At 40.8% G+C, this 25,788-nt stretch overlaps 1 protein-coding gene across 4 annotated transcripts in view; it reads left to right on the top strand.

The window, feature by feature from the left end:
* tafa5a (TAFA chemokine like family member 5a) overlaps positions 1–25,788 on the top strand; it is a 205,997-nt gene that overhangs the window by 154,625 nt on the left and 25,584 nt on the right. For 3 of the 4 annotated variants that reach the window (XR_011240184.1, XR_011240185.1, XM_069520119.1), the window contains exon 2: positions 265–414. Coding sequence is in view for 1 of the 4 variants with exons in the window: in XM_069520119.1 (XP_069376220.1) it covers positions 265–414 (150 nt within the window). In the remaining 3 variants the exon portion in view is untranslated. Of the gene's footprint in view, positions 1–264; positions 415–25,788 lie in introns of those variants that run through there. The other variant, XR_011240186.1, reaches the window with a different exon arrangement.

The following is a 25,788-nucleotide window of genomic DNA, read 5'->3' as shown; positions in this document are numbered from 1 at the left end:
CGTACATGAAAGTCCTGCTATTGAAAATCAAATGCACAAACACCATATGCGTTTGTGTCTGGCTCTGCAGCGAGACAATGTTTTCAACATGGAGATTTGAGTGCCGTGTCTTGCCAACTGACCTACAAAGGATTTAAAAAGAAAAAACCGAACCACAGTGCTTACACACTACAAATCTAACAGAAGAGACGGACTAGTTTATTTTGCCCTGTTTGTGATTTCATCTCTCTGACCTCGCATCCTGTGGTGCAATGTCATTTCCAGGCCAGCTGGCAGCCGGGACATGTGAGATTGTGACGCTGGACAGGGACAGCAGCCAACCACGGCGGACCATCGCCAGGCAGACGGCCCGCTGCGCCTGTAAGAAGGGCCAGATCGCTGGAACTACAAGAGCCCGGCCCGCCTGTGTGGACGGTAAGGGACAACCTGGCTTTACTCCAACATGAGCATGTTTTTCTGAAGGCATTTTACACTGAATCATGTTGCTATTGAGGCCTGTGATGGAAATTAAGTGACTTGTGCCATTGTCCAATGCCAGATCGCATCATTACTCTGAGGGCAGTTAGGGTTTGGCTGTTTTAGGTGGATGAACCTACAAAGCGCCACACAGGGCAGTTTTTGAAACGTTCATAAACTGTTACGAACAGATGGGTTCATATTTCATAAACACTATTTGAAGATTTCAATGGCAGAAAATATCTGCAATTAGATTAAAGATTAATTAACCCAAACCCGGAAAATACCACTAACACCAGTGTCCAAAATGTCCTAAATGAGCCGTCTATATCCATATGTTCAGTAAGTCTTGTATTCTCTAATGTAAAGTGTAAATAGAATAAATAACCCCCCACACACTGTTGGTAGTTAATTATAATACATTTAAATAACTAATATTAAATGTGGGTTAAGGAGGTAATTACTGAAGTGTAGCTACTATGCCATTTAACTGTAAATGTATTTTTTTTACTCACCTGTCTAAATACTCACAAAGATCAGTTTTCCTGTATTAAATCTAAATACTGTCATTGTCCTGTGAAAGCATTTTTATTTTTACCAAAATGTCAGGTTGCTTTACGATATTTTTTTAAAAATTATTTTACGGGGGGGAAGAATTTTGTTCAACCCATAAAGGAAAAATTAGTTGTTACCATGACATTTTTACATATATAATGTAATGGGATGGAGTTTATTCTCTTGAGCTTTTGGATTGTTCCTCTAGTCATCAACCTACCCTCATGACAGCTCTGGGAATGTTTGAAATTCAAAACCTCCAGATGCAAATGAATGATCGTTTGACTCTGGGATTCCCCACATCTTTTTTCCTGACGTCTTCATCACGAGCCCACTGCCTCACAGGGTGCCGTCGCCGAGTCTCTCCCACTTGGTGCGACCCGTAGCTTTGGGTGGGAGTGGGTGGTTATAACTCTGTTTGTAATGACAGATGTGGATGTCCTGTGTGGCCGGTTTTACCAGCTGAACATCCTGTGGAGAAAGACATAATGTGTGAGTGGACAGAGGGTTATGCCATTTGGGTGACACGAGACTCTCTGTATTCATTTTCCTCCTTTAACCAAACTGCGTCACACTGAGACTTGTGTGCTCTGTCTATGTCCTGCAGAAAAAAATCTGATCTTGTAGACGCACCAGTCAGGTTGCTGTCCCCACTCGTGCCTCTTTTCCTGGTGAATAAGTCATACAGATATTGCATAAAACCACAGTATACAGATGGTATCAGGAGGCATTTGTCACCACGGGGGTTTGCGGAGCACTGTGGCATTTTGTTCAGGCTTGATTCTCCTCGTTTTTCTGAAGAGAGCTTATAAGCTTATCAGCTGGTTTTTAGAGACCTGCGCAGGTGGATGGCAGTCGTAGGGCTTCGCGCCACAATCATCTGCTGAGGGAAAAAAAATCCCCGAAAATTATATTCATTCACATACTGTTGATATGTCATCGGGGACATTGTGATACAGCAGAATAGAAAGTATGAAAAGTGATGCTGTCACGAGCTGAAGGCGAGGAAAGGCTCTTTTTGCGTGGAGCACATTTCAAATGCATAAGCAATTTAAAGTGGTGACACATTGTATTAAAATTTGTGAGTGCAAGTTGGATACTGATGGACAACATGAAAGCTTCTTACATTTACAGCTTGTCAGAGTTGTTCGTTTTGGTCCTATAGGATGTTGAGAAATCTATTGACAGACAATAGATTACATTTTTGTTTTTACTTTTCAATGTGAGATGACACAGTATTTATTTCCATTTAAAATACTTTGAAGGAATGAGTGCAGACAACTATCTTGATGAGTTTGCATGCTTGCAATCACTATCAGTCCCAATAATAATGTTTTTAAAAATGTATGTGTTAAAAATACCATAACACCAAATAATGTTATGAGCAGGGTTTTAATTTTACAATGTGTGTGGGGGTGGATATTGTTTTTGTTCTGAGAGTTTAATATATTCACATATTATACATGCATTTGAACATAGGCACATCTGTGTGTGCATATTTTCTATGTCAGATTGTAATTAACTGTTTCCTTTCCATATTGTCTCTCACACACACAAACACACACACACCTTTTATTGCAGTTTATATTACAAAATCCCACAGCTTGATATTATTGCCATGCAAATCTGATTATGAGATGCTTGTCTTCACAAATGCAATGTGTTTTTCTTGTTTATTCGGAGAGAGAGAGAGAGCGAGCGAGAGAGAGTTGACATAGAAGACCCCAAATGCCACAAATGGGTTTTCAATCAATTTTAATCTACTTGAGTCCTTGAGGTCTGCTCTCTGTTGTAATTTGCCTTTTGCCTTGGCTGACACGATCTGTGTCCTTCATGCCTCAGTCTCTGTTCACATCGGTCATCCCATGCATGCAGGATAATCCATAGCTCCATCAACGCTCTCACCCGGCATCCAGGGCAGCGTGCGGTAATGAAAACAGAGCGGGCCGCTGTGGCACCGTTGATCCCACCGAGCCGCCCCCATGTTGTCACGTCTTCCGGTGTCTCTCCGTGCATTTTGCTGTTTTGAGGAGGGGAGAAATGGGAGATAAGCCTGTGACATGATAAGCCTGCCGCAGCCGCACTGTTTGACGCATGAGTCCATGAAGGGACTGGATCGGAAGAGAGAAAACTAAACCTTTAAAGAATGACATCTTTGCAGCGTGGAATGCTCTCTCTGACCCTTTCATTTTCTCCATCACTTATTTTTTCTTCTCTACTTCTGCTCTTTGCCTTTCCCCCTTCTCTCTCATTTTCTCTCACACACATGCAACACTCTCTCACTCTCTCTTTCTCTCATGTCTTTGATGGCTCTACCCATTTGAGGCCCATATCGCAGCCCTATCGCATAAGTACACCCTCTCCCATCTGCAATTTCATGCTCTTGAGCCTTTTTACCTCTGTGTTTGATGACTTTTAAGAGCGCTGATATTGATTCTTATTAGGAGGGCGAGAGATTAGAGAGAAGGCGAGAGTTGCCTCCTCTCGCCTTCAGCAAGAAGGAGTGACGGAGCCGCAGAAAGAGCTGGGGCGAGCTCCAGAGACTTAGTGGAGCTTGTTGAGGGCGACTGTGGTTGCGGTGGCAGCTCAGCGGGGGTTGTCGCTGCCTGAGATGAATGTGTTTGGTCTTTTTGTTTTCGCTCGGAGGCTGGTATTGATGAAAGCCTCGCAGGTGACCAGTTTGCCGAGGCTGAAGCCCGCAGGTGATACTTTGATGGTGGAGAAATCGGTGTGTGGAAAAGGGGAAGAATGATGCAGCAACACACGGTGGTGGAATGCACACTGACTAAGAAACGAGTCCAATTATTTGTACCTTATTTAAATAAATATCCATTGCATCACATTTTATAGTCAACTTCTACTTAAACTGTACTTTTTACTCCATTACATTTGTTCGGTTACTTTAGATTACTTTGCAGTGTAAGATTATTTAATGTTTTAAATTATTATTATACAATGTTCATTACTTCTCCCTACTATATCCTGAGGTGCTAGCAGAGCTATGGAAACTAAAAGAGCTACTAAAATGTTTTGTCCTGTAAAACCAATCATCAATAACCTGAATGATGAGCTGCAAGTGATGATTCTCTGTAGGTTCATCACTAGGAGCCATAAATACATCAATAATATATAAATTACAGTCTATTTAAAATGTTGTTGTGTTTATCTGATCAATATTACCTATTTAATTTAATATGCATTTTCAAGTATTTTCTTAAACGCCTCAATTTTCATAATTCTTCTGCAGGAACTAGTTTCATTCTTTACTTTGTTTCAAGCTACAGACACAACAACTGGCGTTCAAGATTTTTCTAAGCCATTCATTTAACAGTAAAAACTGATTGCTGAAAAAGACGAAGGAGAAAATACTTGTGAAACCCAGTATATTTAACGTAAGAGTTATTAACCCACTGCATTACTACCAAACTAAAGTGTATTCTACTTCTAATTAGTAGAAACTACTTACATTTGATCAGTAATGGTATAAGGAATAAACAATTTAAGTGCATTTTACTAGAATCTTAGGGTAACCGGGATTAAAATCAGATATTAGGTACTAATTCCATTTTTGAATTGATTTTGTGTGACTGTTTCTGCAGGTTCCTCAATAAACTTTATCCTATATACAGCAAATACGATAATTACTAATCCAGCAACATTTCTGCATTAGTAATAATGAGCCTATAATGTATATGTATCATATGAGTTCTTTAGAAACATGTACTGTCCATCTTGTAGTATGTGTAAAAACAACACAACAGAAGGATGACTTCTACTTTTAAAACTTTTACCGTCAGTACTTTTACACATTTGAATACAAGACATTTGCTAAACGTAACCAGCAGTCTCACATCTTTAAAGCTGTTTTGCAAGCGACAAAAAATTACTCCCATCTCACTGGATTGCACATCCCATGGGTAGATTGCATATGAGGAATAGTTTCAGTGAATCAGGCAGTGATGGAGACAACAGTAAGAACCACATTCAGTCTCTGGGCTATTAAACAGTACCAGAGCTACCATGCATCAGCCCACTGGTTTGATTTGATCCATGGAGGGATGGAAGAAAGGAGGAGGGGGCCGTGGTCTGTTGGGGAAACATGTCATGTCAGCTCCAACAGCCAGTTAGCAAGTTAGCCGCTACTGCAGCAGTGTCCAGGGGGAGCTCTATTCTTTCACATACAGGCACATGCAGACTGATGACCATGGGCTGTGGCCTTATCAAAAAGAGCGGAGGAGGAGAGGGCAGACAGATAGGAGACGCAGCCTGAGGTGGGCTGCTGCTCTTCGGGTGTGGTGGTTTGGAGGCTGCAGCCGCTGCGCTTTTTTTATGCTACTGTTCACACAGACTTTTTTCAACTTTTGCATTCCGTCTATTCTTATTCACATTGGTGATGGTTACAAATACCTTTTTTTCCATCCTAGTAATCTCCAATTTCTAATTCAGTATTGAGATTTTTCAGCTGCTGTGTGATTGCTTTCCTTGCATCAAAATGCATGATCCCATTCCTTATAATCTCAGTTTCACATGAATGACAGATTTGCTATGAATCGTCGCTCTGTTTTGTTCCTCAACACAAATCACAAATCAACTCGGTCCAGATTGTGGAGTTTTTCATTTTTTCATTTCGGTGTTTCTCGGAGCCTCCTGTCATCTGTTTTTTTGGGAAATGTTGTTACCAAGTAACATCTATTGAAATAACGGCTGTTATTTTCTGGAACAGAAAATGAAAATGACAAGTGAACATATGATGTATCCAAAAATAAACAATCACATCATTTCAGAGGTTTTATTTTGAAAAGATAAAAAGGTAGGATTGGAATTAGGCAATTTTCAGACAGTGTCTGGTGGAAAGCAACACGGATATTTTTTTTGACATTATTGGACATGTAAATAATTTGTCTACCTTCACAATTCAGAGCTAAAAATGTCGAGTTAGAAAAGCAGCTTTCCCCGTCGTCGTGTGTCAGAGCTTGAACATTATTGAGGCAGCTTGCTCCAACTGTCAAGCCATCGCTTTCAAAGTGTGAGATAGAGAATGAGAACCCAAAGTCCCAAACGAGGAGTGTCTGTGTCTTTTCTTTCATTTTCCCCCCCTCTCATCCTCTCTCCCCCTCCTTTTTTTCCTCTTTCTTTTCTTGGGCACTGTGATTTTTTGGAAATATTAATGCGGTGCTCACTCTCCAGAGCGGCTGGTATCAAAACTGTTTCTTTGTGGGTTTACACACGCAGGAAAACAGAGAGTGGGTTTGTGTCTTGCAGTGTGACAAGCCGAAATACAATACAAAGAATGCTTGTATTTTCCCTGCAGGGGGAAACGAAGCTGACGAGCAACACGCATTAGCATAAAAATAATGCAAAGTGTCATGCTCTGGCTGTAGCAGAGTTACAGTAAGTTTTCCATCCATCAACCTTGCATAATGTTGCTTTTTTGGCCTCCTTCCCTGCTGGATTCCTCAACAAGGAAAATCCATTTTCACGCACACAGAGATTGCATTTAATTTGAAATACTTTTTACACATATATATACACTTTCAACGCAGATCAAAATTAAGGTTATGTAATCTTTAATATCAAATTTTCAGCTTAATGCTTGATAACTGAGCTAAAGAGTGGATGTTAATGCAGCCAAAGATGACTTAGTTCTGTGTGTGTGTGTGTGTGTGTGTGTGTGTGTGTGTGTGTGTGTGTGTGTGTGTGTGTGTGTGTGTGTGTGTGTGTGTGTGTGTGTGTGTGTGTGTGTGTGCGCGCGCGCGTGCGTGTGTGCGTGCGCGTGCGCGTGTGCCCGTGTGCAGGAGTAATCCCATATGCATACATTGACTGTAAATATTTAATATCCCGGATCATATAGCTCATACAGATGCCATAATGCATTCAGGCAAGCGTGATGCTCTCCCTTAATGAAGCTGCATTATCCACACGTCTCTCCTGCCCAGAATCCATTGCACACCGCGTTCATAAATCCACAGGCTCGAGGTGATGAAGTGGACCCAGGTGTTCCAAGGTTCTGAGAAGTTGATAACGTCAGAGGTTATTGATGCACCATTGTTGTGCATCTTGCTCTCTGTGTTTTTTATAATTAATCCAGGGTTGAGTGAGAAACAGGCCACTAAAGTTCTCTGGAGAAGTGCTCGATAAGCACATACAGACGCAATGAAAAGCAGTCACATTTAAAACACTACCTGCGTTCATCTGAAGTGTTCGGACGTTTTGTGTCTTCTCATTCTGACGCAGGAAGTTCGTTTTGTTCAGGAGGGCTGAATAGAAATCAGTTGTTGTTACATTTTCTGCTGGTTCAATGCGAAATCGTTCAGCTGAAGATCAACTCCTCACTAAGTGTTCGTGAAGAGGGGCGCTCGCTCGGGAGAATAACTCCATGCACCGCATCTGGCTTTCAAATGAGCCATCAGACCCTTGTGTTGAAGTATGGCAACGCTCTTCGCAGAGCGGGATTGTTAGCAAGGCCAGCGCACCAATCACTTGGTATAAGCCCCACCAGTCATCCTTACCATCTCGCCCCTTATAAATCTTCAAGAGCTCATACTGTATGTGTCAGCTCAGCCGTCACTCACTCCCCATGTTTTACATCCCCTGGGAGTGCGGACACAGGGTGTCGGGGGGCGGGAAGAGTGTGCTCATATGAATTGAGACATTACATATTCAGTCTGCACTTACACATAAAAGCACACAGTTGAATTAAATTATAAACACAGCAGCCTCTTCCCCCTTTTCCATCTAATTTCTTTCAACAACTTTTCTTTGGTGGATGTCGACGCTGCCAAATGCCCGACGCGTGTCCTTTACGTTTCCCATGATCCTCTACATGGACGACAGTCCCCTCTCTCCACCTCACTGGTCTGACTGCGAGATAGAACTTTCTTCTGCCGGGAACGTACGTCCGAGGGGCTGTGTCTGTAAGCGAGTCTACAAGCTACGAACGATAAATGAATACTTACAGCTTACTGCTAATTACTGCCTCAGGGCCTGTTCTGTAGATCACAGCAGGAGGAGGGCGTCGCATCAGTCTGCGACTGGATACATCCCTTTTTTTTTCTTCCTGTTGACCAGGCTCTCAGGTGATTTCTTGTTTGTTAACCCGACACTGTGACGTGTATTTTCTTGACTTTCATATTTGTCTGGGTTTCTTCATGTGTGACTCAGCTCATGTGTCATGGGGGCTGTTGTTGCTAATGACATAGTACATCATATTTTCCAAGAGCAATGGATTTATGAATAAAAAATAAATCTAACCAGCTGGAGAAAAAAAAGTATATAAATGAATATTAATAACAAGTATTGACATTGAAATATATAACGACATATAGAAATAAAAAATGAAAATACACTCATATGTAAAAACATAACTTAATGACATAGTTTATCATATTTTTGTCCAGAGAAGGGTTTATGAATAAAAAAGAACCTAAATAGCAGAAAAGGATGAAATTATAAAAATATTATGCGACTTAATATTAGTAACAAGTATAGAATTTAAAATGTATAAAGAAATACAGCTATAAATTACATTATTATTTGATTTGTAAAAACTTGACTGATGAGGCTTTTACTCATTGTATTATGTTTATGTCTGAATATGATTTGAATAGTTTTCACAGTCAAATATCTGGATTTTCATGTTTACAATACATTTCATGAATACCAATGAAAAGATTAAAATGTACCATGAGATAAATCTGGGTCTAATCAAATGAGACTGTTGATCTTTTCTTCTTTTCCTGGCTTTTGAGACGGATTTAACCAAGAGAAACTCTGCTGCCTCTGCTCTATAGAAGTATCTTCTACATTGTGTCACATCAACCGACAACAATCACACATCATATTATATCAGGGAGGAAGCAGATCACTACAACAGTGTAAGAAATCAAATCAGTCACGAGGGTTCAATTCTGCAGCAGCGGCAACAATTAATATGCAAGAATCACTTAACACTTAGCTGTGATGTTGGCTGACGAGCTTGTTTACCTGATTATTAAGTGGCTGTAAATATTCAGTCCAATCTGTGGCCTGTTATTTTTGTCAATGTAAAAGTCAATTTTAATTATATAGCACATTTAAAACAACTGTGTTAACCAAATTGCTTCACAAGTACAAGGTACAACAAGAGGACCATGACACGCAATAGATCCGAGTAAAAAATAATCTAAGTAAAGTAAAATAAAAGGGGATAAAAACTTACTCAACTCGAGGGGAAAGCCAAGGAGAACAGAATTGTTTTTAGTAGTGATTTAAAGTGTGAAAGAGAGGGGGCAGATCTAATGTGGAGTGGTAAGTTGTTCCATAAGTTTGGGGGCGGCTACATCCATCCATCAATCCCTCCCTTTCTTAATCTCTATATCCATCCATCCATCCATCCTTTCCTTCTTTCCTTCCTTCCTTTATCCATCCATTCATCTACACACACACATTAATTCCTTCCATTTGTCATCAATTATGTTCACTGACATTTAAATGTTACTTGTTATTTTCACTGTGACAACCAGGTCTGACTGAAGCTGCAGCACATTGAGTGGTCAAAGTGTCATTTTCTGTAAAAGCGTATTTTAACATAAAAGTAAAGTATTGTATTGTACTGAGTAGCCTATTAAATGAGGAGACTGCTGAAAAAAATCAGAGAATATTGTGTAGTGATACTATTCTCATTCGATATGTATAATGTGTTTTCATACTTTCAAGAGTCTAAAATAAAGTGTTTACTCTGTACGCTGCAGTTTTCTAATCACGTCCTTGATATCACCTCCGCAAAAATGAATGAAATCATGTGTTAGAGACGTCCTCCAAAACTCAAAAAAAAATCTTGCAGCACCTCCCCTCCTGACAAACACCGGGACGTGATATGTAAAATAACAGCTTGTTCTGCAGTGATTCCCCGTATTTGTCTAAATGTCAGCCTGTGCGGTGAACTTGGTGAAACGTGTCGGATGGCGAAGCGGCCTTTTCATTGCCGGTGCTTGATGGAAGCTCGGATGAGGTGGGCCAATCATCTCTGGAGTACCCGTGCCATTTGATTCCTGCTGTCATTGGAGGGGAGTGGGGGGTTGCAGAGAAGAGTAGAAAGTGTACCCTCGCTCACTACTCACTCACTCACTCACTCACTCACTCACTCTCCGCTGCGACCCAGCACACACGAGCCCATCTGGCACTGGGAGAGGAGGCGCTTTCCCTTTTTAACCCCCATTACTCACAAGGTGCTGATTCCATATGATGGGTGTCAGGGCCCTGCAGAGTACATCTCCTCCACTGCCCGGCACCCACTTATCTTCCTTTCATCTCCTCCTTGTGATTACACTCCCTTCCTTTTTTTGGTAAGAGCCCAAGGGAATGGTTAGATGATGAAGGGAGGGATGGACGGATTGAAGGAAGGAGGGAGAGATGGTTGGATGGATGGATGGATAGATGACAAAGGGAGGGATGGAGGAAGGAAGGAAGGAAGGAAATGATGGGTGGATATAGATATGAGAAGAGGGATGGATGGATAGAGTTATGGTTAGGGATGGATGAAGGGATGGGTCTGTGGAATTAGGGAGAGATAGGTGGATGGATGGATGGACAGATAAATGAAAAGATGAATAAATGTATGGATAGACAGATAAAGAGAGGGAGGGTTGGATGGTTGGATAGGAAGAGGAAACAGAGACGGTATATTGTTATGAATTTAAATTCATAGCAATATAACAGAAGTCAAATATATGTTGACACAATGCTTAATACATTACGTAGTGAGGAAGTATAACTCAATAAATTGATCTGAGATTTATAAAATGTTTTGTTTATCAAGTGTTTGTCATTCTCTGATCATAAGGAAGAGTTTAAATAAACAACCTTCCCTAGGGAGGTTTGAAATAATGATCTGACATTTAGTGATAATTGCTAATATTGACTCATTTTGAGAATTTGGTGATATGATTCTTGAACCTATCTTCCAGCCCTTCTCTAGCGTCAAAACACGAGGTGACATAACAGCAGTGAAACAAAATACCCTTTGCCTTCCATGCTGTTGAGCTCATACTGGCTCATTTTCAGTACATTTTAATGACAGAAAAAGGCAAAGCTACAACGCATTGTTTTTGCCTTTCGCTTGGAAACAAGGGGACTGTGACAATGTGGCCCTCGCATGATTGGGAAGTGGTGTGTGTTTGATGCCGCGGCAGGAAGTAATTTGGTGGTCGGTGGATGTAAATGTAACACGGCTGTGATGATCTTCCTCATTAAAGCAGTGGAGGAACAGCTGCACGAGTACACAGGGCAACTAAAGAAGGGAGGCACTCTATTGTGGCTGAAATGATAAAATGCATAATTAGGTAGTCAATGTTGTGTTCCATCTCTCTCTCTCTCTCTCTTTTCCTTCTCTACCCCTCGTTCTGTCTTGTGCTGATAGGTGCAACTCCGTGTTTCCTCTCCATTTTCAGAAATGATGTTGTTCATTAATGCAATGCAATTTCGGGCAGGGCCGTCTCTCTTTCTCGCTGCCGCGTTTTGTCTTTGGTAATTTACCTTTATTGGCTGGCTTAGCAATTTCATCTGAACACGAGTTCATTTAATAATGTATGCGTCTCGTTGTGCACTGTTCCAAACCCCACCTGTAATTGCCGTGCAGCTGGGTGAACTTGGCTGGTTGGATGCAACAGCTGAATGTGTGGATCGTGGGTGTAGGCGGCAGGAGAATGATGAAGAGAAAATTAAACCGGGTGAGGGAATGGTTCTGCACGCAGTGTTCTTTAAAAATCATCCTTGGTTGTTGATCTGAAGGTGTTGGCAATATATAGGAGATAATTGAATATATTTGAGTTATTGTCATAGAATGTGAAGGTTGGTATTTATTTTCAGTCATAAAGTACTGTAGATGATTGCTGGATATTTCATTTGAATTGTGACAGTGCCATTCACAAGTTGTGCATGAATACAGGATGTATATCTGGTGCAGTTTTGGTACCAAGCTATTTGCTCACTCTTAGTGAATTTAGCAGTTGTATAAACCAGCGGGACAGATTGAAAAAAGACTCCTTGTTTGTAAATGAGTGAGAATACTTGCATTAAGCTAATCACGGCGTTACCTTTGCTTATTACAAATACTGAAAACAAAGACAGTTAGCCTCGCAGTATCAAAAGCTTCCAAAATATCTCGACTGGCAACTTGAAACCTGATTCTATCTTGTTCGTCCAAAGTATGACCATTTCTTCCATTTTATTTTATTGTAAGATAGAAACTATTCCTGTCTCAGGACCAGCAACTTCCTGGAGTCTCTGCTGGTTGTCTGGCTTTGTTTTTGTGTTGGAACGTAGATATTAGCAGTATAAGATATATGAATATAAGAATAATAAATAAGGAGGAGCCTTCGAAACGGGACAGTTAAGCTGCATCGCTGTGACGTAATTGGTCTTCAAATGCAGCCTCAGAATGATGCAGCCCCTGAATTAAGACAACGCTTTCGTTGCATTTGTTCAGAGCAATGCTAGCTGTTTTTTGTCTTAATGCTAAATAAGCTAGAGAATAAACACAAAATGCCTAACTATGTCTGTAGTAGAGGTTTTTGCATCGTGTTTCTAATTCTATGCTGACGACACACTCCTGTGTCCTTATTTGTGCTGTGTTTGTATGCGCGTGTGTGTGCTGTCCTGAAACACAACTGCAGTCACCCTCCGCTCTCATCTAATTGTTCTGCAAAGCCCCGCGAGGAGGATTGTGGTCACAGTTGTCTTTGTCCTTGGGTTGGAGCACCACTGGCTCACCTTGCCAGTAATAAAAGAAAAAAAAAAAGCTAGGCCTTCTGTTAAGTGCGCACAGAACAAAACTGTGTGTGTGTGTGTTAGTGTGTCCCTCAGAAGGAGGACAGACATCATTATCCCCACCCTTCACACCATCCTGTCCAGGGGAACCTTTTAATCTCCCTGTGAGAAAAAATAGAATAAAATCAGATGAAGTGACATAGAGCCCCTCCCCCCGCTAGCAGTGCATCATCCTCTGCTGTCGCGTGGGGGCAATTTTATTAGAGCCAGTTAGGGGACAGCACACGGCCAAAATAATGTTAGTATGGTGGTGACAGGCATGTGAGGGCAAGATGAATCTAGGATAAAAATAAAGGCAAATGAATACAAATAGTGTCTCCTTCACCTAGAGGGGGGAATAAATCATATGTGGACTAATGTGGTGTGTTCTCTCTCCCTCTCTCTCTGTCGCTTTTTCGCCGTCACACAGACACTCCCGTTCTCTCTCTCTTTCCGTTGCTTTTCATTCTCCGACTCACTTCATCTGATTAGGTTAGCTACAGCGTCCTTCTGTATTCATAATCCGCTCAGAGAGGTGAGGTGGAAAGCAGAGGAATTTTGCTCCATGTAGGTGTCTGAGCGACGGTGTGCAGAAATGCAGCAGACCTTTTGAAATGTCCGTTACATAAGATGTCTGTGTCTAATGTGAAATGTGCGCTCATTTTTTGTGTGCATGTACCTTTGTGTTTACTCGTGTGGTTCACTTGGTTAGTAAAGAAGAACACATCATACAGATAAAGCTCTCAGAACAGCACTGCTCTGTAGCTGCAGTAGTATATATACGTGGTCCTTATATCCTCATAATAATGAAAAAGGACGACCATCTTGACTGACTGCATGTTGTCCTTTAGCTCCTGCAGCTTGTACCTTTGGGGCTGTTGTTATAATACAATTTGCTGCGCCTCTGTAATTACCGTTCTCCGCCCCTTGTAGAATAGTATTTACAACCCAACTTTGCTCCACAGGTTAGCATGCTGGCATATGGAGGCTGGCTTGATGGTCCCCTTTAGGCACTACTAATCCACGCAGTAATCCACAGGATTCCCCATGTCCATCTGCATGCGTTTGATTAATTCCATTAATTCCATAAACTCCACTCCGTTGTCCATCTTGCTGTTAGTGTGGATTAAAAATCTCTTGACACCTCTTCCAACATGCAAACATGGAGCTGAGCCCAACACGTGCAAACTGGAGAGCAAACAGCTGTGACACTACGCGAGCACAGACTGGACATTGACAGGTAGTGAAGAGGCGACTATTATGATGAAGAGGTGGAAGGATGTGATATGGGTCAAAGAAAGACGCTTTAAATGTGGGAGTGGGTCCAGGAATGTTTTTTAACTTTAACTTTTTTAATTTTGTGAGATTTCATAAATATTTTTCCTTTTTTTGATAGTTTCACAGTTTTCACAAGAAAGTATCTTGATTTAAAAAATCAGGCACATTTAGGGAACTGATATCTCAGTGTGTGAGAGATGAGTGCGGCTTGATTGAATTTAAGTGGACTGTTGAGTCTTTGGTATACACTCTACTAAGTGCCTCGCTCTTTTTTTATTATAAAAGAATTTACCCAGATTTCTGCAGCAGTGAAAGAATAGTTCTGTAATATTGTAACATCTGTTGGCTTTTTAAAGCTTTCAACATTGAACAAATGTTAGGCCGTCTAAGCATCTATCCATTCATCCATCGTCTGTGTCACTGGAACCAACCCAGCTGACATTGTGCGAGAAGTGGGGTACGCCCTTGACAGGTCGCCAGCGTTTTGCAGAGCCAACATATACAGACAAACAACCATTCACACTCACATTCACACCGATGGACAATTTAGTCTACAATTAACCTAACCCCAACCTGCATGTTTTTGGACTGTGGGAGGAAGCCAGAGTACCCAGAGAAAACCCACATAGACATGGAGAGTATGCAAACTCCACAAAGAAAGGCCCCAGGCAGAAATGGGGTTAGAACCTTCCAGTCGTGAGGCGACAGTGCTAACCATTGCACCACTGAGAATTAAATGCACATTTAGCCCTTTTGTGATGCACATAATTGATAATTTCAGGCCCTGGGTTGCAATCTACTATACCTGCAATCTACCCATATATCACTTACATGAGTCGACACACCAAAGTCCTCACAGCCCTCACAAAGAGAACCGTGACCATGGATGGATTAAACATTCCTTGTGCAATTATCCTGTGAAAGTATTTATCACATCCAGGGTTTCAGATTGTGAGGACAAAGTTTTGCAACATTTCTTCACTCAACACATAAAACTGCTACAACCTCTACCTCTTTCCCTTCCCTGAAAAATGGATAAACTGTGAGGTAATGGGACTGGGCAAGACTGATTTGATGGTGCAGAGGGCACGTCCCAATTGAGGGATGGAGGAGGAAGAGGTAAAGCCTCACATCAGGTGATTGTGTGTTGCATGTACACCCGCAGGCAAAGCAAACCTTGCTCTCCGCAAATCTCTGAGTCTAAACTGAGGCCAGAGGTTTGGTCCCGAGGGGAACAACACTTTGTATGAGCACTTACTGTGGATATAACACTTTGAGGGGCCACAACTGTTGAAATGTGTTGTGCACCAAAATGAGTTTTTGTGAAATAATTAGATCTGACATATCGCTGTTAAGAAAATACTTTTACGTTGGATTGTCATATTTTATTTTAGTTTAATTAATGGACATAGTTTTCAGGTCGTCATTTTCAAGGCATTGATTTTGAGTCCTTAGTCAATGCAATGCATGCATTTTTAAATTGAATCCACCCAAGGGAACTGATAGATCATCACCCTTTTTCTTTGATTGCAGCCATTCTGAAATATTTTTTTAAAAGCCTTTGTGGGTGTTCGAAGAAAACAAGGCAATCTGCAGAAGAGCAGTCATCTCAAATTGCAGGCCTCAGGACACAGCCGAGTCCTGCTACTTTTAATTCTAGCCCTTCTATCAGAGATTGTTTTACACCTGGGATGTCAGGTGAATGCAATTAGCCATTACACGCTTGAAAATCAGCAGCGCTCCGAGTCCTCAAGGCCACGACTGAAAGCCATAATTGCCACAAAGTGATAAGATTCCCCTTGAAACTTCAGCTTGTGTCACTAAATATAAAAAACACATCATAAAGAGAGGCTTTTCTTGAAAACGGTCTAATCATACTAGTTGTTAAAAAATGTATGTGGTAATGAATTATCGATTTCAGCTACAACTAAGGGTTATCATGACAAATCATTGCAGAAAGTAAATTCTTTGAAGTGTTTTATTTCTGCTGTGAGTTGGGAGAATTTGCCAAGGTGACAATAACTTTCTGGTTGTTGAAAAATGCTTTTTTGTGGTTTTACTTCAGCAACACCAGCATTCCAACAGGCTCTTTAAAAGGGGGGGGGCAGTCTCAATAGGTCTTCAGTGTGTTAATTGGTGGGAAAGTGAGTCTTGCTCTGCAAATCAGCTTTCAACTTCAACAGCTCCAAGACAAAGTGTTAACTGAGAGCTGTGCAATTAGGAAATGGATCAATAACGCTGGCATCCCCAAAATGGCCTCCCACTCCACCACTTTAAGGAAATTACAGAGAATGGTATATTCACACTCATACCATCTCCTGCTGACCCTGCTGTATTTTCTTGTGCCTCCATTCCTTAAAGCAGTGGTACCCAAACTAGGAGGGGTTGCAAGGTGTTTTTCAGAAATCAAATATAGTCTGATTTAGGAATTTGAAATTGCATAGATTAACTGTGGTTGCTAAAAAGCTCAGAAATACTATACTATCTTTGTGTCCATGGGAAAGCATAAGCCAGAGAAATATAATTGTGAACCGACTCAAATCAACATCCGCTGGGATAATAGACATAATCATGTGTTTATCAGCAGTATATTTTACATGTCTGTACTGTGTATCTCCGTAAATCCAGTTTTAATGTTTTGTGATTTGTCCATTTTCCTTGAAATATTCAAATATTTTGCACATATTTTGAATCGCAGAACTTAATTTAGGAACATTTAAATTTTTGTATATTAAATGTTAATGTAAATTTAGTATAACTGTATAATTCACAGTAGCAAATGTAACATCAAAGTTGTCGATCACCTCAACAGATGAAATTATCTTCATTTTGAAGATCTGAAACCTAAAGAAAATGTCCTTATAACTATAGTAACACACAAATAGTGTGCATCAGTAAACAGGTCTTCTATTATTATATGTTGTCCAACTGTGTAGGATGGAGCTAATGAGTGTGCACAGTGGCCCCGCCCCCTCATCATCGACACTAATTACCTGCATTGATATTAACGAGCTAATTTGCATGACAACAGAATGTTTGCCCTTTGTGTGCTGCGCATGTGTCCCTGCTGGAGGTGGAGGGATACAATATCCACCTCTGTTGTTTTGTTTCATGAAATAATCTAATTGTGTCAATAACACATTGCGTTTTCCTCGGTAATATGTTGTTACTGACGGTTTGTGTGAAGTCATTCTGGTGTTAGTTAAGTTTTGATACTGCTATATAAAAGTACAGAGTTGTGTAGTGGATTACTGTGGGCAGTACAAACACAATTACTTTATATTAAGATAAAACTGTTAGAATTAAACTGCAATTACGACTGAATAAACTGTTATTGTCCAGTTACAATCATGGATTTGTCACTAAAGACAACAACACATGCTGGCAATACGACCTCCAAACGATCTGGCCCACCTTTGTGAACTTACTCTGTTTAAGATGACACACATTTACCTTTGATAACATTTTACCTACATTTTATTTTATATCTTAATCTGATACTGATATTAACTGAAACTGAAACCTGCGTTTTGAGCACCCCTGGTGTACGTGTGTGTGTGTGTGTGTGTGTGTGTGTGTGTGTGTGCGTGTGCGTGCATGTTTTAAGTGATATGTGCATGTGCATAGAAAAGTGGTATTCCTGTGGGAGACAAGATCATCTCTTGAGACAGGAAAAAGTCAATATGGGGAGTTACACAGAGCCCACAGGGAGCAAGCCACCAGAGGCTGGACTTATACTGACGGATAAAGACGGAGAGGGATAGAGAATACAATTGTGTGTGTGTGTGTGTGTGTGTGTGTGTGTGTGTGTGTGTGTGTGTTGGAGAGCAAGGGCAAGTGAGAGAGAAGAATTGTTTTCGTGACTATATATCCGGTGCAGCAGTTGGTTTGCATAAAACCCAGCACAAACACAGAAATACACACAGGTATGGAGGTAAGGAGGTGATAAATTCTACTTTGGTGTGGACTTGTCATGTATTTAATCAAACGTTTGAATCATCTTCTTTTTTTCTTTTTTTTTCAAAAACCTAAGCCACCCGTGGGACCTGACTTATTGGAAAGATATTATTACAATATGTGTGTGTAGTTTAGTGTGTACGCATTTGAGTTTGCATGTGTGTGTGTGCTGTCTGATAAAGAAGAGAAGCAGTAGGGCAAATGCTGCTTAAGAGTTTTTACAATATATTAGAATTTAGAGTTCATGTTTCTGAATTTAGTTTTTAGGCATACTAACCCTATTTTAAGGGCCATAGAAAATATTTACCCTTAGAACTACAAGTTTATTACCCAGCTGAACCCGGGTGGAAAAAAAACACTCAGGAAGCTAAACAGCGAGTTTCACTTCTAAAAAAGAGTTATTGAAGGACATATTTAAAAAGCAGGCTTTTAAATTAAAAGATTTATTCAATCTTTCATCTCATGATTCACATTAAATCAACCTCTACAGAGTAGAAGTAGAAGAGTAGTGCTAACCCATTTATGTGTGACTATTAAATAGTGCTAATAGCAATAATGGTCATAATTTTGAATAATGGATCCTTTATTTTTAACTGCATCATCTAATTGGAACGGCAGATGCACAGAGCTATTTCAATATGTGCAGAAAATGCAGTTCATAAAAGTTAAAATGTTATAGTTAGACAACATTAAATAATATAGGTCTGTAATAAGTGATGTATTCTGATTCTTCTGATGTGTGTGAGTGTCCTCATCATAAAGCTTCTTGTTTAGGTGATTCACCCTGAGTGGCTCATTATCTGTAATTAATCTACAGTGTTAAAATAAACTGTATTTGCTCTCCTATATTTACATTTTTAATGAGTTTGCATATTTCAGAACTAAAGGTCACATTATTCAACACGTAAAGCAGGCAGTCAACTTTTCTTAAGTTTGTAACTCACAGCTGACATTTGGTTGGTTATGGGCTGAATATAAATATATGTGTGACTGTGAGAGATATAATATGCTCCTTCCGGATATCAAGCTGCTACTTTCATGGGACTCAAAAGCAAACCACTCCTCACACCTACAACCTTATGTTTGCTGTTTCGGCTAAAGCAGGAACCTGACCTGTGAGTCAGTCATAGCGACGCCTTCCTGCAGCTATGGTCTGACTCAGCAGATGCACCAACGTAGGCGCTAATTTCAGGAAGCGTTCTCCTCCTATTCTGCTTCCGACCTGTAACCATTTAAAATCCTGTTTGTTACAGGAAACAACAACAACCTCAGAGATAGTACCATATATGCTGAAAATGATTTGGATCCGTCAATCACACACATATATTTCACATATTTCTTTTGCTGTTTGATTATTTTTTAGTGGCGTTTTCTTTTGCAGAGAATTACCAGTGCTCACCTCCCCACCGGCAGTTGCTCTTCCCTCCGACGCTACTTTGCAGGGGCATCATTGCTGCATCCTTGGCTCGGTGCCATCGTAGAAGACAATTGTGACTGGTTTAAAGAAATGCAAACAAGCCCCTACAGCTGAATGAAAATGGGAACAGCCAGCCCTGATACAGCACAGTCACATATTTATTGACAGTTATGAGCTCCCACGTCTGACTTTGGCCTTCTCCGATTGGTTGAAAGGGCAAAGCTCGCTCTTAAACTCTGCCAGGGAACATCTCTCTACTGCTGCTAGGCTGTAGCATTATCGGAAATTCATTGTTAAAAAGATATACCGCTATTTATTCTTTGACTGAGCCAAATCAGTGTTGCAGCATTAACAGGTTTTTTTAAAGTTGTTATCCTCCAGAGTTCAGTCCCGGTTGATTTGATTCAACGCTGCAGCCAGCGCTCCATGAACAGGTGCTTTGTTTGCAATACAACACAAAGAGCAACTGGTGGATCTGTTTACAGTGCGGCTCTTGTTTTAATAAAGAAATCTGTCAATAACAATTACAACAGTAAATAGTGAGGCTGATATTGGCAGTTTGAATCCCAGGTAGGGATGTGTGGGGGCGCTACGCTAATTGCTGGAGGTAATTCCAGATCATAAACACATTTAATGGCTTTAATGGCAGAAAAACATAATTTACAAGACAATGGGGTTTGACGGTTTGAAAAAAACAAGAGTGATAAAACTTTAACAGAAAAGCTCTTTTGTTAAATATTCTACAATATTCTTAAGCTTTAGATTCACAGAAACACTTTAAATATTAAAAGATTATTTCATCTCACTATACTGAATATTCTGAGTTTCTGAGTATCCATGCTTGATGTTCAACAATTGATGCATAGCACTCGTCGAGTCTGAAGAGCACTAAAAGTGTTTCGGCTCATCTTCGCTCGTCGCTATCGCGTTCGTCCACCGCTACTTGATCTCGGCCCCCACACGCTCTCATGTCGACAGCCGAACAGATGCATGTTTAGTTTTATAAGCTAAGCAGAGGTTAATGTTCTGTGCGGAGGATTTGTGGAATGTTTAGCTGTTTGTGTCTGAACATGTGTGGGTGCGAGGAAAATGAGAGAATGAGAGCAGCAGGACCTGTGGTAAAACTTGCAGGGCTGTAGAGAAAAAGAGAAGAAAGAGCGAAGAGAAAGGGCTAGCGAGCTTCCCTTGTACCCACGTGCTCCCTTGGTGCCTGGATGTTGGGCTGTCTTTAAATTTGTCCAGGGACAAAGCGGCACAAGGTATAATCCACCTGCCAGTCCCGTTCAGCATCAGCAGCACTCTGGCAGGAACATTCTGCTCCCCACTTAAACACAAAATACCATCAGTGCGAAACAGTAGCACCTATTCTCCTCTTCTCCTCCTCCTCCTCCTTCTTCACCTCCTCTTCTCAGGATTACTGTGCGCCACAGAAAGTGATGTGAAAGCAGTGGGAGAAATACAGGAGAGAGAGACAAACTCGGAGAGGGAGAACGGACAGGCGGATGTTTTAGAGGCAGAGCAGGTATTAGCGAGAGTGGGAAAGAGATGAGAAAATAAAGAAGATAAGACGCAGGGAAAAGAAATGAGCGAGAGAAGGGAGACGGGAGCGCCTCTTCCGCTCCTTCCCCGCCCCACTTGCCGGCGAGGAGGCCCCAGGAGAGGGCAGAGATTGATCGGTTCATTTGGATTGGAAAAGTGGATCTCTCCCCCCAAAAAACTTGTTTCCTTCCAAACCAAATGACAAATGAGCTATCGATTTTGTTGTTTACAATCCGGCGCGCACAATGCCCCCACAGTGCGCATGATGGACCTCATAATGGTCGGGTCTCCCAAGGTTTACCACCGCCACTCGCCGCTAACTGACAGCACTCAGGGCCGCAGAACGCCCACAGCAGCACGGCATGTGCAAACCCCCGATATAAATCAAGAACTCAGATATTTTACTCCGATCCACGAGATATGATTCAGGCCATTCTGATAAAAACGCCACTCGTGCTCGGATAAAAAGAACACTTGAATTAACTGAAGAAAAGCCCTTTTCTTCTTGGTCCAGTGTGAACTCTGTAAATACAATAAATATGAAGGTTTTCTCAACATCAATGTATGGGCGCCAAACATCTCAGATGCCTTGATCGACAAACGTGGAGAATAAACTGTGCAGGGGTCAGACGATCGACAGCGCAGCCACAGTCAGACTTCCTGTTTCCGAGCCTCACAAGAAGCCGGTAGTTACTGTTTCCCTGACCTTTGCTATTGATCCTCGCTGGTCCTTGGGAAATGTCTACCAGCCTCCGACACACTTAGTACACACAGCACACACACAAACATGCAACGCACACACACACACACATGCAGCTGAAACAAGAGGGACACATTGTGAAATGTGATGATTAACACATGATTGTGTGCTAAGTATGTCGAATTATAGTCACTGGTGTTTTTTGTGATGTCTGCAGATGGGACATAATGCAGGAGCCTTGTGATCATCAGTCTATTCTTCTGGCTCCACAACACTGTTCATTACCATCAATGGGCTTTTGCAAAAGGGATTACTTCATAGGCCATTTTGCACAAGAATAGTAAATAGGAATTTCCCTCGTTTGCATGTGCAAATTGAAAGTGTGAACACAAGCAGGGGATTGTGTTTTTTTAAAGGGTCATAGCTTAAAAATGTAGGTAACGAATGTGTATTACATAGACTTTAAATAATTCATCTTAATCCTGAACTTAATCTGATAAGTAACCAGAAATTCTAGCTGTCACATAAATTTACTGGGAAAAAATAATAATGATAATAATAATAAAGACATTTTTGAAATCTAAAATGTCAAAGAACAAAACAGCAGGAAATGTAAAGTGCAAATGCGTCGCAATCATAAGTACAGTATTTCCATTACTGCAACTATGTTCCCTTCCATTGTGGCTATGTGAGTTGAAAATGCATTAAATATTGGACCTGGGAAGGATTCTGGAATTAATCTTATCTTGGCAGCTTGATATAGAAAATAGAAAAAAAAGATAGAATCAAGAGTAGAGGCAGATTGGCCAGATTTTGATCTGTAACTCAGCACTTTTCTGGCAAGGAGTGAGGGTGAGTTGTGGGGGCGGAGGAATTGTCTTGGAGTGAGAATTAGATTGCTTCCCGATTCAGCCGCCACACTGGCTTGGGAGGAAATGACATCAGGCGTCAGCGGAGAGGGGAAAAAAAAGGTGGAAGGGAGAGGGGCACGAGGGGACGGAGGTGGAGGATGGATACACAACTCAGCCGTGCAGTACTCTAAATACATAACTAATGTTCCTCGCAGTGAAACTAGAGTCCCGGCTCATTTATTGTCTCAATAAAACTTGTCTGACGGCCTCTGCATCGGTTATCAGTCACAGAACCGCCTTAACTGGGTCAAGACCGCTGGGGTGGGGGTGGAGGTGGGGGGAATCAGTTCAGCCACTCTCTCTCTCTCCTCCTCGCTCTGTCTTTGGAGCAGCGGGGGTGGCAGAAAGCGCAGCTGGGGCCCTGTTATCACTCACACTTAATGGAGAGAGGTCTTGGAAATTCAGAGTTCCAGGACAGATATATTTGGATCGTTTATCCTTTGAAAGGCACACATGCGGCCGAGTGAAGGACACCTGGTGCATGCTGGATGCGCTCGAGTTGATACCTTGCGTTTGAGGTCATTGCATTTAATGAACTTCGAAAATTTCTACCTCGGTTTAGAATGAATTCGAAGCGATGTGTTGATAGTCGGTTTAATTGTATTGCAACGAAAAGAATCTCCTGACAAGTCCTGAGCTGCTGCTGTTTCTCAGATCCCCCTTTCTCGCTAATTTCTGTGCGCTCTTCAAAGACAAACTCGCTTTTTTTCCCCTGGCTTTTTTCCCTGCTAACATCTGTCAAAGGAAATTATTAATGTAGACTGCTACATCGAGTGAAAACCTCCTCTAAGAAGAGGGAAAAGAGGTGCAATTTCAAAATTAGGCTGGATAATGAAGCTTGATTAATGTTATTACAAGGGAGAAAAGTGCCTTGAAAAAAATCCTATGATTCATCGGGGGAAAAAGGAAATACGTTGCTGAAGTGGAGATGGCGTTAAGCACTGAGTAACAATAACAGCTCAAATGTGGAGAAAAGTTATAAAAGGTGTAATGTACAAGAATGAGTTTTAGAAAATAAAAGTTGTCATTTTTAAAATACAAAAGAAACTTTGTGATGTCGGACTGAAACAGTCGCTATGAAACAGAAAGGTATTACTTCACTAGGATATAAAGAGTGGCTTGTTTGATTGTGTTTTGGTGTATTTGTCAGCAGGATTATGAAAAAATGTCTAAACCAGTTTCAAATTTATTGAGATAGGACCTTGGAAGAACCATAAAATGTTAGTGCGGATGCAGATTAAAAGGCCAAGCCAGGATTATTTCCTTCAACTACCTTTTATAGAAAATAAATGATTGAGGTGATCAGATTTTCTTCTTTTATAGTTCTACAATAAGAAGTAGACAAGAAGGATGGTTCATCCTTGGTGGAGGTTTGTACTCTACTGTTTGCGCCACGATTCTGCCCCAGTGAAAAGACTTTCTTGGAAGGACATTTGATTTGTCTGGTCACAGAATCACCTTGTGATTGGATTTTAAGTTCTTCGTTTCCTGTGTCATTTTGAAACTTCTTTCCTTGAGTGTCTCTCTTGCATCACTTCCTGTCCTAGCCATTGTGCCCATCGTTGCTGTAATTGTCAGGGGCCGTGGGTGTAGCCATATTGGTCGGGTTTGTCAAGCAGTTTATTGATGTTTATAAATCCTGGGAACTGTGATGGATGACTCGCAATGGCAAGACAGAAGCGCTTCCATTTTTCTGCACACAAGTGATTTTCCAATGTATGGAGACTTTAATTGGGTATCTTTGCAATGAAAGCTTTTACATACATATTTAAGCTCTGCCACTGCCTCGTGCATTCAAAACAATATATTTCAGCAAAAGAAACTGAATTTCCCAAACAATGGCTCATGATGTAAAAATCACTAAAACTTAATACAAAAGTTGAAGAAAACTAATTCTGCTACAGCAACAAAAAACCTTTTGTTCCCAAACTTTTTTATTACTCACATTATTACTTGTTGCACGATGAGCTCCTGTTCACTCATCCTCATATTTTCCAGATAACATTCAGATTCAATACTGTTTCTGTCATTTCCCTAATTCAAAGCTAAAGATTATTATGTTCCCAAGCTTCTTCTTCTTTTTGTGTGTGAAGCAATTCTCTGAAGTGAGTTTGGACCTAAAAACATCAAACATTCCATCATTATTTCATTTAGTTTTCCAGCTCTAATTATTTAATTATCAGACACTGAAACATCCGAATACTCGATGAGATCATAGCTGGTGGCAAAAAAACAACAACCTGAGAACTTAATGGGGAAATTGTTCAGCACTTCCCTTCTCTCAGCCTGCAGCCAGAATGAACACGACACCCCAAGCGTCAGGGGAAGTGTGAAGGTTTATAATTTTGTTAAAATACCATGTTCTACATATTTTATCATATTATTATTATTATATCATCATTTCAGGGCGTTCGGCTGAAACTTTAAATAAGAACAATCTGCAGATTGACGTAGTGGCGGAGGAGGGATTCAAAAGTCATGGAAAGGATTCAAGGGACAGTAGAGAAGAGGTGGATCAGTGGGAGGGTCGTGTACAGTATTTTTTCTCTTGCTGGAGGGAAGGTCATCTGACTATTTTCAGAGGGCAAAGAAAGCTCATTTTGATTTAAAATAAATGTTTCAGCCTCCCCCTGTGTGATTGATGGATAATATGATTAAGTAGAAGCAATGGTATGAACAGTAGGTCATTAGGATGTGCTTTATCACATGCTGAAGAAACAGAACAGCTCTGACTCAGATTTTTACACATTGTCAGCTACACAGTAATACCAATATTTTAAATATATTAATACATTCAGGTGTCTATTCTATATTAGCTAGTTGTATTATTAGTTTTAGTTTGTACATATTTTCTATTAAATTTACAGCTCTCGCATAAAATCTCAATCTACAAAGTAACTGTGAGCGTGAGATTAACGTAGTAAAGTATAAAACCTTCTGACCAAACAGAACAGTGAACTGGTTACAATATGTCCACATGCACAAAATACATTCATACACGAACACGTATGCATTAACAGGGAGAACACACACACGCACTGCTAAGTACACAGACAGACCAAATGACCTGAAAATAATGAGCACTAACCAGATTCAAGGGAAACCAAAGAGTCTTTTATAAGCTGCCTTACACATAACAGCAATGATTATGCTCTTATCTGCTTTGGGGACTTTACAGAGCTGAATTATCA

This window comes from Paralichthys olivaceus, chromosome 23, assembly GCF_024713975.1.
Source record: "Paralichthys olivaceus isolate ysfri-2021 chromosome 23, ASM2471397v2, whole genome shotgun sequence".
Taxonomy (NCBI): Eukaryota; Metazoa; Chordata; class Actinopteri; order Pleuronectiformes; family Paralichthyidae; genus Paralichthys; species Paralichthys olivaceus.
Note: the sequence above shows the minus strand (reverse complement) of the source record. Positions and strands in the feature narration are given on the sequence as shown.